The sequence below is a fragment of the Mizuhopecten yessoensis genome, unplaced genomic scaffold (assembly GCF_002113885.1).
Source record: "Mizuhopecten yessoensis strain PY_sf001 unplaced genomic scaffold, ASM211388v2 scaffold3311, whole genome shotgun sequence".
Taxonomy (NCBI): Eukaryota; Metazoa; Mollusca; class Bivalvia; order Pectinida; family Pectinidae; genus Mizuhopecten; species Mizuhopecten yessoensis.
Genome location: NW_018404981.1, coordinates 552,268 through 566,917, shown reverse-complemented (window position 1 = coordinate 566,917; position 14,650 = coordinate 552,268). Strand labels below are relative to the sequence as shown.

General features: G+C 35.8%; 1 protein-coding gene across 1 annotated transcript in view; it reads left to right on the top strand.

Annotated features, from left to right (window-relative positions):
- Nucleotides 1-2,737: 2,737 nt before the first annotated feature.
- The window catches only part of LOC110447335, a 24,945-nt gene continuing 13,032 nt past the window's right edge, over nt 2,738-14,650 (top strand). Inside the window, exon 1 of the mRNA XM_021492954.1 lies at nt 2,738-5,540. Within this exon, the coding sequence (XP_021348629.1) occupies nt 3,052-5,535 (2,484 nt within the window). The 5' untranslated portion in view covers nt 2,738-3,051 and the 3' untranslated portion in view covers nt 5,536-5,540. The remainder of the gene's footprint in view (nt 5,541-14,650) is intronic.

Genomic DNA, 14,650 nt, shown 5'->3' with positions numbered 1-14,650 from the left:
CTTTCCCCTGAATATGTTTCTATGGAAGTGAAAACGTTAATGTGGTTTTACTCGTGCGTCGTACTATATATTCAACAACAAACCGGATACGTCTGTTGTGTATACGTGTGGTTTAGTAAAAGGGAGACTACTCCGTTGGTATTAAGTGAAGTTGGACTTGCATTCCGTCTAATTCTTTAAGATTATTTTCGAATGATTGTTTTAGTTTAAACCATATTTTATTCATATCAATAAAAACGTACAATTACATAGACATTTAATTCTGATGATTGGGAAACAAGTACTATTGTACTTATACATAGTCCTTCTGGTCGTTTATAACAAGCTTAATAGCTGATAATACATGTATAACTTTGCAGTGATAGCCTAATTATGTACATAAGAAACTGTTAGGAAAGAAAGATAGAACATGATATAAGGGATAAAGAAAGTAACTGATGGAGTTTAACCCGATTGGATGGGTAGTTAAGTTTACATGATAACTTAATGTAGTTAAATTCTAATTGCTTGTAAATCTTCTGGTTGATTTGATAAAAATTTAAGTAGCTATAAAATGTTTACATTTTGATCATACGTTTTAATATATCACCAAACAGTTATAAATCAACACTTAATTGGTAAGGCAAAGGAGTCGAGTATCTTTGGCGTGATTCAATGTGATTAGCGCTAAGATAACAAATACTGGGAACTGTCTTCTACAAAATGTCCATATGAACATAAGGGATTGTCAACAAGATTTCTTTCAAAAAGATGGCGTTTTAAAGAACTGAATCCGAGACGTAGTCTAGTATGGTTTATTTGATATTGTCTCGATCCTACATAATAATATTCAGGGGGGCGTCCCCTAGAGTTTTGGTCGAGATAGCTTTTGAAGTTGGGCAACGAAGGATTAAAGCGAATCTCCTCAGGAATATTATTATTCGTGTCTCCTCAACAAGGTGGCGCACACCGAGCCTTCAAATTTGCTATGACATATTCCAGGGGTGTAGAGAGCGAAAGTGAGCGTAACCCCTGGATACCGAGGATGTTGGTTAACAGATATCACAGATTCCTCCGTTAACAGATATCACTGATTCCTCCGTTAACAGATATCACAGACTCACCTGTTAACAGATACCACAGATTCCTCCGTTAACAGACATCACAGATTATCCTGTTAACATATACCACAGATTCCTCCGTTAACAGATACCACAGATATCTCCGTTAAGAGAAACCACAAAATTCCTCCGTTAACAGATCTTAATACTACAGATTCCTCCGTTAACAGATACCACAGATATCTCCGTTAACAGAAACCACAACATTCCTCCGTTAACAGATCTAAATACTACAGATTACTCCGTTACAGATACCACAGATTCCTCGGTTAACAGATACCACAGATCAATATTTGTTCAGATTTCAGATTTTTATTTCTCTCAGACATATAAAGTATGTAACAAGAGGTCAGTATGTATCATATGCATATATACATGGCGGATAACAAAGGCATAAAGGCTACCATGATAAACTAATTACTAAGTTTTTCTAAAAAAAAAAAATCATATTCAATCATGTTTCCACATTAAAGCCTACAATATTTAGAACGAAAGAACTTTATACTACAGTGTTTGTTTGTCTTGTATCATGTATGTCGTTCAACGAAACCAGAACTTAATCTAAAATTGAGAGATATTTATCAATCTGGCTACTTCATAATTTGATGCTAAATTGTTGAAATCCAGGGGCTTCTGAGCTTCCCCATGGACCATCTACCAGGGCAACCGTAATTACGCCTCCCGTTCATAAAATCCTGGCCTAGGACTATTGAAATGTTAAGTAACGCCTTATACCCTAAAATTTGGAATTTCTCGTTATTGGTCTACTGCTGTTAAGATCCATCCAATCACTGTAATATACCATAGACAATTAATGGAGAGAATTCGGCATAAAAATGTCAAACCCTGACACTTTAACTATAAAATATACATGCTCCAAGTCAGGAACCGTTACATTAGTGCATTTCACAATTATTTTATGTTTTTTTAGCATAAAAAAAAGCACAGGGGCATGGATCGCTTTACTTGTAATATTAAAAAAAGGTTTATAGGAGACCCTTTTTTAACATTACACGTAAAGCGATCCATGCCCCTGTGTAAAAAAGGTCCAAAAAATGTTTCGCCTCGCTCCGCTCGGCGAAAGATTTGATTCTACGCCCTCTTTCAAATATCCTAGAAACGCCCCTGTGACGTGCTTCTTTTAAATTCCCAATATACGCTTGCAGAATTGTAAATGTAGTTTTTCAATTGCGCTTACATTTTCAAAACCCAATACTTCTACTGAATAGAGAAGTATTGGTAATACAAAAGAATCATAAAATTTTAATTGAAAGTCTACATGTAATGAAATATTTCTTATTTTCTTGTAAACATATATATAACATATAGCTTTTACCTGCATGTTGTCTCTAGTCAATTCACAGCAGCCGTACCCCCACTTCACCCCTATTTCATGATCACCTCCCTACCTCCTAGTCCGACAGAATAATTCGGACTACCTACCTCCCTCTCGATCTCATAGTAGGTCCGCAACGATTCAGCTTAGCCATTATTACTAATATAGGTTTTAGCGTCAAAAATTTAATCCTCGAAATTAAGTTTTGTGGTGATTACCGTTCTTACATGTCGTGCTCTTATCTTGTCGGTAGATGGCGGTAAGTACACAATTTCCGGTTTTTGTGACAGGTAAATGTCAAGGTGCGCTCAGGTGTAAAGCTATTCGTTAGCCATGTAAACACACGATTTGACATGTCTCCAGCCTAAGCGTTTATCAATGTACTGAGCTCGGAGAATATACTCTGACACCAGAAGGATCGTCATGTGTTTTACAAGTGGAATATAAATGGATTTCGTTTTGTACTGAAATCAGGAAACATGCAGGTATATTCGGAGAAGAGGAGCTCGAGGATGGCAGACGATCGATTCTCTGTACCGTACTGAAGTCCAAGTCATTAGGCATTTTGCGGATCACCACTTCTGCTAATGGAATCGATTGTCAGAAATTAACGCTATGGCATCTTCTAACTTGTCTGAAAAGTCATCCTCGAACTCCTCTGATATTCAGTACGCTGCTTCCACCGGAACATTCCTTGTTCTGTTCATTTTGGCTGGGACTATTGGTAACGGTTTGATCATTGTCAGCATACTATCTTCGAAAAAACTAAGGAGCTCCGCTTTCCATTTACTTTCTATAAATCTTGCAATTGTCAACATTTTAGAATGTCTCTTAAACATGACTTTCAACTTGACAACTGTTATGTCGATAGACACCTTGAAGGGAATCAGTACCGTTTGCAAAATAAACGCTTTTTTCATCAGCGTTGTATGGATGGAATCCATTCTGGGCATAACATTCATGGTTGTGGAAAGAATGGCTGCAATGAAGAACACAGACAAAATTGATGTCATACAGCGACCCAAACGTGTTGCCGTCATGGTCACTTACACCTGGGTGCATTCTGCAGCATTCAGCCTCCCGCTTGCCACCGGTCTTGTGCCTGTCAGTGTCTACTCTGACATCAACTCCTGCCTCGTGTCGGTAGAATCATCAGCCGTTTACATCGGAACTGTGTCCATATGTTGTCTTGTAGTTCCCATCGTTCTGACCATAATTTTATTTATAATAACAATGAAAAATGCCTTTGCAGAAAAATCTTCAGTCCAGGCACAAATGACTCGACATCAGTATTCTAATGATGTAGATGAACCCAATTTTTATAAGGAATTCGCCGGAGCAAAATTTTCTGGCATAATTTTAATGTGCTGGGTGTTCTTGGTCTCACCCTTTCTCGTAGCCTTCTTTATTTATTTGTACAGATATAGTGACATGAATTTAGATTCCGGTTTGAAAATGTCTCATTCCTCAATTGTTTATTTTTTGCTCCTCTGGTTAAAATATTGTAATGTTTTCATCCTTCCACTCTTTTCACTTTGTTATAAAAAAGAATTTTGGTTAAATTTTAAAGACGTGTTATTTTGCAAGAAAAAGAATTCAGTAAATGATGTTGCCAATGAACATAACAGATTGAGTCTTGATAGTCAAGATAAGATAGAAAAATTGGAATCGAGAGAAAAGAAAATAAAAGAAGAAAAAATGAAAGAGGCATTTATTCACAATTCTGGATTTCAAGTTCCTGTGTTATTTGCCACAGCCAAAGGTGTACATATTCAGACGTCAGAGTCTGAAGTCATTGTTGATGACCAAGGAACTGTTGGAAAGAAATGTGATGTGTTTGGATCGCAGGGAAAGTTACAGCAATTCGGAGAAGACACAAGTGATTATGACTCTAGTAATGAGCTGGATCCATTTTCTGTGTCACATCCAGTATCCACTAAAAATCTGAGAAATCAAACCTCACCTGCCTTGCATCACAGATCTAGCTCCCAGCCTGAAGTCAGAACTAAAGGTCACTCCCCTGACCAACCCACCTCTGTAACGGTCACTTCGGCAGCGGATTCGGGACTGGACATCAGTAGTATGAATAAGAGTGCCGGTCCTCACCCGAGTCCCACTTTGACGTATGGTAGGAGTGATTCTTGTCCTGCGGATGAGAAAATCATATCAAATCATTCATTCATTCCAACATCACCAAAAACAGCAGCTGTTTCTAAATATAACTCAGATAGTACTAATTATAACTCAAGTAACGATGACAATCAGGTTCAAGAACCAGAAATATTTGCTCAAAATGAAGGATGTGAAAACCGTGCATATAAGGGGGATAGAGATGATATAGAAAGGTGCAATAGCTCGACTGGTCAAGGACAAAATGACCAGAGAGATGGTCAAACTACCACTGGTCAAGGTCAGACCAACCAAAGGATTGGTCAGAGTGTAGATACTGAGATTATGTCCAACAGAAATATTTCAGATGCATGTGGAAAAGATGGTGCTGCTACTGGTTGTGCTTTGAATGCCAATGTGAATAACAATGAAATTTCAGATTTACATGGTGATGGAAGTGTGGACACTTCTGGTATTGTACCAGCAACACCAAGCAAAAAGAAAAAGAAACATAAAAAACAAGCTAAAGGTTCAAATTACACTGGAATTTTAAGAAATGGAGGTGAGGAACTGAGACTACCCCGACCACCACCAAGACTAGCTCCATTACAAGGCTGTCACCAGCCTCTGTATCAGAGAATGACTGAAACGGAAACTACTGCACCTGAAGACATTCCACAGAATAGCAATTGCTCGGGAGAAACCGGAATCATATCCCACAAAGCAGCAGTATACGAAGTGAAACATGACAGGAAGATCAAGAATAAAACAAGACAAAGAAATGCTGACAGCCAGACTTCTTTACTGGATTCTGGGAGTTCAGCAGAGTTGAAAAGTTTGAAAGATGCAGTGTTCGGTGTGTCGGAATCGGACGGATATTCCTCACAAGTATTGGAGGTTACGACACCAAGTGCGTGTAATCTGGTAGATCTTTCTAAGGATTTCGGGAGCATTTCTCCAACCTTGTCTCAACATTCTCATGACAACTAAATCATGTAAGTATATCTTTAGATACCTGTACTATATAAGGGTAAAATTGACTGGCTATGAAGTAGGTGTTGTTCCTCAATCTTTGAAGGACAAGCATCGGCTTATAGCGATTGGTCAGATTTTTTTTTAAGTTTGATTTTGTCATGATGTATTCTCAAAATAATTCTAGGTCAAAGTGTGCAGAGAACTAAAGTGAGTGTTACTGTAACTCCATGAATCTAAAGATTACAGGGTGTTCTTGAATTGAAGTGTCACAAAAAAATTGTAGTGTGACAGTTTACCTTGTCACTGCATGCTGGTATACTGCCAATGTATCATTATTATCCAACAGTAACTGATGTTATAAAAGGGTTTCATGGCTAGAAGTTAATTTTGAATACCACTAGTCCATTGGGTTAGTAGTTTCCAATTTTTGATTGTCCATGTTCAAATTCCACTAACCTATTAATGTTATTCAACAAGATAAGCAGTATCAAATTTTGACTAGTCAATTGGGCCAGCGGTTTTTAGTACCGCTAGTCAGTCCAGCTGGAGATTACGTTAGTTTCAGACTATCAGGCTACTCTTATTGCCTAGCCCTGGCTATGGATTTCTGGTAACATTATATGGCGGGAAATAAAATGTAAAATTTACCGCTGAATATTACAACGGGAAAAAAAGAAACAAGGGATGTGTATCAAGTTGTTATTGTCATTAGACTCAGGCAACCAATATCTTCATCCGTGTACCCCAATTAATATATGAGCAATATCTGTTAAGTGTTTATTTTAGCTTGTTTAGATTGAGATCCGTTAAGATATAGTGTGACATCACGATTCCAACCCATTTACTGGCTATACCACAATAGGATTCAAACAGTGCAACAATCTCCCAATCTTACAGGTCAGGCTATTACCCGTTAATGTAAATATTCATGCCCTGTAGACTGCCAAGTATTTGGAAACACATAATGTGCATGTGTGTCATGTTCACCATTTGATGGTTTACCTAAGCTAAATAGAAAAGAAAATATTTAAGTTTTGATAGCGGAATTAGTATTACTTAATGACAACTTAACTTATATATAAATATATAAACTTTATTTATTTTAATTACACCTCTTGTTGGCCCCGACACTAGCGCGCTGGGGGTCTTAATGTGGGAGGAAACCGGAGTACCCGGAGAAAACCCACATGGTCGGGCAGGGACCCCATCTCTTTTCACACCCGATCGGGGAATAGAACCCTGGCCGCCTTGGGGAAAGGCAAGTGCACTATCCACCGCACCACCGGACCACACACTTAACTTTATATATCATACAGAGAGAAAATAGAAATGTTTTGAATTAAAATTTGTTACAATGATAACTGTGAAATACCAGTGAGTAACAATCAATAAAGGCATTCAACATAAGGCCAAACAAATAATTACTTGTGTTTCTGCTATCATCCGCAGAAAAAATGAGGCAATTTCTTTTCTTTTTTTGGAAAATATTTTTACTATCATGCTGATATAGAGCAGGAGTTCTGACTTTAACAGTGGATATAACTAAATGCCAATAAAACTTTAGGGTAGGGACAAAAATCATGGGCGGGAAAATCTGACGTTGCATGCTATATGATGTCATAACTAAGCCGATTCCAACGGGGGCCAAACTTACCCGAATGCCTGTTCGAACTTACACCATATGGGGGTGCTCGTTTGGCCACCCGATCTTCCTACAGAAAAAGTTAAATATTTCCAAAAACGGACATGATGCTTCCGTACCTCCAAGAACGGACTTATATCAAATTAGCCGAACTTGCCCTGGTCGCCCCTTATTGTTATGTCGGTCTTAAAATCTCATTAGAGCTTGTGTTTTATTGTTATTCCTCGACTTGCCGACTTAAAGTTTGTCTTATATCATTCTAAAATCAATATTATCTGAGTCTGAATAAGTAAATATCAGAGATCAACAAAAGCAATGCTCTTTTTAGGCTTTGCCTTTTCATATTAATTTAAATAGAAAATACTTGGACTAAAGGTACAATCAAACCAGTTGTAAACCAAATAGTTTGGTTCCCTAAGAAATCTAATTAAAATTCCTGATGAGCAAACACAGTGTGTACAAATCCTAACTTTATTTATGTATTTTCTATTATTTTAAGAGTATACAGTGTAAATTGGCATTAATGAGATACAAAATTTTCTCAAATTGTAACGAAATTTTTGCTGAAAGTTCGAACTCACGCTTATTTTCTGAAGCATAATTTCGTATAATCCGAACAGGTTCATCAATATTTATTTGATTTTGTTCGAACTGACCGAAGGTTTACCGTACTCTTTTGTTAATGTTAAGAAACGATGAGAGTGTCGGAGGTCAAACACCGACATGTTGTCAAATTAAGGTGAAGGGTATATACGTACCATAATGCATCGATCATGCTAACATATTTATAAATTATGGATTGTTGTTCAGGTGAATATGTGGTGTTAATTTGGAATAGGTGTTATTGTGAAAACTACATTTACTTTTGGTATTGCTAGATATGATATACATCATGATGTTAAATGAAAAAACTGATGAAACATACATGTAGAGATACACAAAAACAGCTGATTTATCATCCAGTGCAAATAACTGTCAGATGCTGTCAACAGTTGCAGCAATGTGATCTTTTGTGTGAAAACACTTAACAATAAGTAGCAGACTGCAGGGACACGTGAATGTCACTCTAATTCACCGAAAAAAGAAATAAGTGTTAGTTAAGAATGTAAACCCAAGCCTCCATATTCCCATCATAAATGAGTAGCTTTAATATTATTTTAAGCTATAGGGTGTCAGAAATGTATCATGGGTTTGTCAGGTTATAGTTTTGGTTGTGTCAGTTTACAGATTTACCGAAATCCAGCATAATGGAGTTCTACTGTATTATAATCACTGGTTACTTTTTAAAGGCATTATTTGGACAGTAACAATAAAATATTACATTAATTTGGTGTACGTGTGATTTCTGTACTTTAAACATATTTATTGCCAATAAAATTGAACAAGGGATTGGGCACAATTAAGTTATTAAATTATTATATATATATATATATAAATTACAACTTATTACAGCCAGGAGCCTTCTCCCATCATACATTTACAATTACATGTACATGTCATAAACATGAAGTAGATACATATAATATTCACACAGGTACAAATACACAACTTTAAAAAAGCACCGTTCAAAATCTTTTGCTGGATTTGATGAAGTGATGCACATCATGTCTGATAACGTATTAAGAGTTAAGGTTTGATTCCTGTTTCCTGAAATTTGATAAATTGGCTGTTTAAGATCCGGGTATACTTTTAAATTCCATTGAATTTTGTTGTATACATGTATATATCAGTAATCATACTTACTAATATATGTATCTTTGATCTTTAAGATCGTTATGTACATTACAGTGTATTTATGTATCCAAAATTTCTTCAATAAACATTAAGTTTTCCTAAGTACATGTAAAAATGAATTGGTTGAGGCTATGCAGTCTGTTCATAAATATATGCGAAAGAATTTTTACTATCAACTATCTAGAGAACAAATTAAACTCCTAGTCCCAATATAAATCATGGTAACATTAGTGTGAAATATTTCGGTAGAGATTCAGGTTTTGTCAGTCTATGTACATTATTGTATACATGTACATGTTTGGTGCAGACATCATGGCCACGATTCCCAATGAGAAAACAAAGTTGCTATTTCATTTATGTACAGTTTCTCTCATTTCCTGATTAAAGACCCTGGCCCAGTCTCAAACCATTAGTCTGAAATATTTCGGGTAGAGATTCAGGTTTTGTCAGCCTATGTACATTATTGTATACATGTACATGTTTGGTGCAGACATCATGGCCACGATTCCCAATGAGAAAACAAAATTGCTATTTCATTTATGTACAGTTTCTCTCATTTCCTGATTAAAGACCCTGGCCCAGTCTCAAACCAAAATAAAAATAAATATCCTGTAGTCTAGAATTTAATAAGAACTAGTGGACAAATACATGATTATATTGAAATTTTTAGCAATATTTTGTTTAAAGTAAAGTTCAGAACTTCAATTCTTTTTATTCACAACATTAATTTAAACTATTCTTTCCCCCTCCATACTTATCTAGATGCTATCCTCAGAATGATCTCAAACTTATATTTAGTATGTGGTTTTGCCTGAATTCGAAGAAGGAGGTAAAATTAAGACACCTACACATTGATTCTGGTAGTGTTTCATCAAAGGTTAAGATCACTGTTATTGAAATTAGAACTTTAAGTTTCTTGTCCAGATCCTGGCTTCAGAACAGTCTTAGGATATATATATCACCCTTCTCAGACTCGGTGTGCGAGCTGTCGCAGAAAAGAAGAACCATTTTGTTATTAAAAATAGAATTTCACATAACACGCTATACCCGTCTGGATGCTAACTTCGGAATGAATGACCACTCAAAACTCAACTTTGGTTGTTTTATGGGTTTCTGTAAGAAGAGTTACGGTTTGTAATTAACTCATTTACCCCTGAAATTTCATAATGAACTATACTCCAACCTATTGAATTGGAAGAGTTCAAATGTGTCTTTATGGGTGAATGAGTTAAAAACAAACGTTAAGGTGGCTATTATTGAAAAATGCAATTTTGTTGTCTGTATCAGAACAAATGTAATCATCCTAATGAAGCTTTCACTAATTGGTACAAAAGTTGACCAAGAGAAATTAAAAAATCCTATTGATTTTGGGCATGGTACTTCAAAGGTCAACGTCACTTTTACTGGGGAGTTTTGTCCTATCCTTACGAGTCATTTGTTCCACAAAGCTCAATGTTGGTTGTTCTAGAGGAAAAAAAGAGCCTGTTCATTTTGGGAGTGATTTGTCAAAAGTTAGTGTCAGTGCTACGTACTAGCCAAGTGGTTAAGGCGTCCGACATTCTGCTACCACTAGCCCTCCACCACTGGCTCACGGGTTCGATACCTACATGGGGCAGTCGCCAGGTACTGGCCGTAGATCGGTGGGTTTTTCCCGGGAACTCCAGCTTTCCTCCACCACCATAACCTGGCACGTCCTTAAATGACCCTAGCTGTTAATAGGACGTAAAACACAAAAAAAAAAAAAAAAAAAAAAAAATAAATACTAAAAATAGAATTCTCTAGAACCTAGCTTTGGGGTGATACCAACTTTGAACTACAATTTATAAATATAATACCTAAACATTTCACAAGCACTGCTCCTTACTGATGAAAATCATTTACTGTATGTATCAGCTATATGAATGCTCACAGCTTTTTCAAGGGATATGTACATTGTATGCTGGCTGTGGCGTTGTTAAGCGGCTCTCTTGTTTTACTATGCATTATAGTAATAATGTTTCTATAGCTCACTATATATGTCAAAGTTCAAAACTAATTCTCTACACGAAAACTTGTTATGTAAACTGGACTAAAGTATAGACCTACATAATATACCCAATTACTGCCTCAATTTGTGTACATTGAGAAAAGTTGGGCAAATATTTAGGATCTATATTTGTACATTCTATAGGTGACATTATGTACAGTAGAAAAAAATCTAATAAAAAAAAGCTTTACGGGACATTCACCTTTTTGTTTTTAAGGTCACGGTATAGCCAGAGGCCTTAGTGACCTATTGCAATCACCTTTGTATGTCGTTGTGTCGCCCATTGTCCGTAAACTTTTTTTATATGTTTTCACTTCTCCTGAGTAGCGGAGAATGAAATTTTTCAAATTAGTCAAAATCATCCATGTTGGAAGAGGATATCATCTTGTAATACTGTATTGGAGTTTCTGCCCCGACCCCAGGGACCTGAGGGCTGGGCCCGAATGGAATATTTACCAATACTTCAAAAATCTTCCTCTTCAGACTCAGATGTACTAGAATCAAATTCGTTTTATGGATGGAAAGATCATTAGGGATTTTATATAATGTGTAAATTTAAGTACCCCTGGGTCATTTTTTCTCCCTCGGGGAGGGGGTACAGTTTACTATAGATAATATTGATAAATAACACTTATGGGTATATTTGTTTTCCATATTTTCATTCAAACTTGATTGGAATAACTGTGATGAAATGGCAAGTCACTGAAACATTGTTAACAGGACCCAATTAACACAGTTCCAATCCTGTATACTAGTATATAATGTCCCTGCTACAATGTTATCATTAATAGATGCAATATAAATTAATTGATGGTACATCATGTACATGTACCACATTTCTGAACATGATGACTAAATTATTGATATCTTCATTAGAACACCTGATGTATCCTTAAGTCCAGATATGAAACTTGTGAAAAATATCCTTGATCCAGTGATAAACATAATTACTAGTAAATTGTAAATGTGTACACAGATATTGAAGTGCTTAAATACATATATATGAGGACCAATGTACAACAAACCAGTTGAGTTATATCCCTGTAAAAGAAATGCTCTTTATCAGACATGAATTCCTTTTAGGGGAAGTTTGAATTATAGTTTAAAGGACAAGATTGTACATTTACAAATACAGGCTTTGTGTACTTTGATAGTCAATGAGCGAATAATACATGTCCTCAAAGTAAGTTTCGTATCGTAAATAGACCGAGAACGATCAATACATGCAGTCATAGCATAAATTATAAAATGGTTAACCGATGTGTCGGACAGAACAATTGATCGTGGGAGACACTACAGATACATAGAACGCAGACACCCGTACCAAGTGCCGAATCACTTATTGTCTGTGTTGAATGCTGGGTAATGTCCAAAACCTAATACACTAATTTATATATGATGTACCGTATTTTACCTATACCCATACCCCAGTAATACATTGTGCATTAGCCCACCCAATTTGTTAAAAAGAGGTGTCTTAAAAGATTATATTAGGAATTTGTATTTATTGAATTTGTAACAGGCTCCTATCTGGATATAGTAATTAATCAACATCGAAAAAATCAAAACCTTAGTTCAGACCTAACAGGGAGCATTTCACAAAATACTTGTCCAGATATATAAATCTCAAATATTTGTATTGCAATTTTGAAGTGCGGGCAATGATTTTAAATGTATGTACAATGTACCTAAAATTAGCTATTACTTGAGTTTTGTGTTTTCTGGGCTTGTTTAATGTTGACTTTATATATAGCGTGCCTTTGTTAATCTATGTTGCTGAATGATCCTCGTACTGCTGACAAAAAATGAATCAATGCATTCAAAACTTATTTTTTCGGATTGACTATAGCTTTGATAAATTATTTTTGAAAATAAAAGTATACCCTGTTGGACTTTTATGAAAACATATAATGGAGATTGAATAAACAAAATATAATCAACAAACATGTTCTGCATGTAAAACCTCCGCCAGTCCGAACCAGGATTTGGAACCCTGTACTTGCCCCCTGTGAAAATTTCAAGAACAGTTCAAGAAATGTGCTTGAACTGTTCTGGAAATTTGTTCAAGAATTGTTCTTGAACTGTGCTTAAACAGTTCAAGAACTGTTCAGGAACTGTTCTTGAACGTTAAATGAGACAAACTGTTCTTGAACTTCTTGTTCAAGAACAGTTCTTGATTTATTCAAGAACAGTTAGTCTGTACATATTGTTATACCATCGCTGAAACCATGGATTTACATTGCTATATATAAGTCCAAGCTAAACCTATTGAGCTTTACCTGGTCAACAGAAAATGACTAGTCAAAAAGTGCTACAGTTTTATCCAATCGAAAGTTAAAGGGACGTGACTGTGTATAAGAAAAACGGTAGTAGAGGAGAATAGAGATCCTTAGAATTAAACTTTTATTTTATACATGTAGTAATAATACAATGAAAAGACTTTAGCGACAAATTAACGGCATCCATAAGCAACAAATTAACGGCATCCACAAGCAACAAATTAACGGCATTCATAAGCAACAAATTAACGGCATTCATATAATCTTATTGTCAAAGGTGGTTTCCAGGGCAATTTTTGCTAAGTTCAAGACAATTAAAACATGTTAGCTATATATATAGTGAATAATTGTTTTATAAGATACACGTGATGCAAAGAATTTCTAAGTTGTTTCTATTGAAATTTAAACATTAAATAAGTTTGAAAAATCTTCAATTTCTAGATCAGGCAGCTGGGGTTGAGGTTAGACCAAATTTATGAATTATAATTGCTTCCACATGTGTAACTTCATAACCTACATGTAAAATGTACCTACGACCCCTAACTTTTTTGGCAAGTAACCACTATATTGCAACATCGTTTTTTGTTAGCTCTGAGTGGATTATAGATTTGATCAGTTCAATCATATTGTCCTTTTAGAATGAATACACTGCTAGTGCCGATGTCAGTGTCGGCTGACATTCTTAATAAAACAGATTAACAAAATATTGGCTAATATTATTGGCACAGCTGGGTCAAACTGGGCACTTTGCCATCACTTTTTATGAGCACAAAGTCGTGGTGTACATAATACCTAGATTGGCTACTAAACCCATTACAGGTCAGGTAGATGTGTGTTATACACACACCTCAGCATGCTAATTATCTATTACATGTATTGTGAAATATGAACGTGATTCTCATTCTCAAAGTTATGCATGCAATCTTTATCAAATATTCCACAACACTGTAGTATATATATTCTGTCTATGCGTATTGCAGAGTTATAATCTTCTCTTGTGAGCAGGTATTGATTGTTACGTCATTGGTTTGTGTGAGAAAATTATGTCGTTTTCTCAAAAATTGATGACGTTACTCTCACAACCAAATGACAATCAATACCTGCTCACAAGAGAAGATAACTCTGCAATACGCAAAGACAGAATGTTCATACAGGCATTAGGATCTAGGAAATGGGGCAGTAAGAATTTTCTGTGATCACACTCCACTAACCAAAGCTACTACAAATTAGCCTGAAGTCCAACAGTAATGATGGATGTTAATATATCCAGAGGTTTAAATTACTCCTGAATGTCTATAAGTCTTTTGTTCAGTGCATACAGTGGGGGATCCAGACGGATTTTTGGGCTTCAGGAAACCCACCAAGTCTGATAATTTTCTTTAAAAATCATGTATTTTCACCAATTTCCCCACATGGAAACCCCCCTGAAAATTTGGAACACCCCCCCCC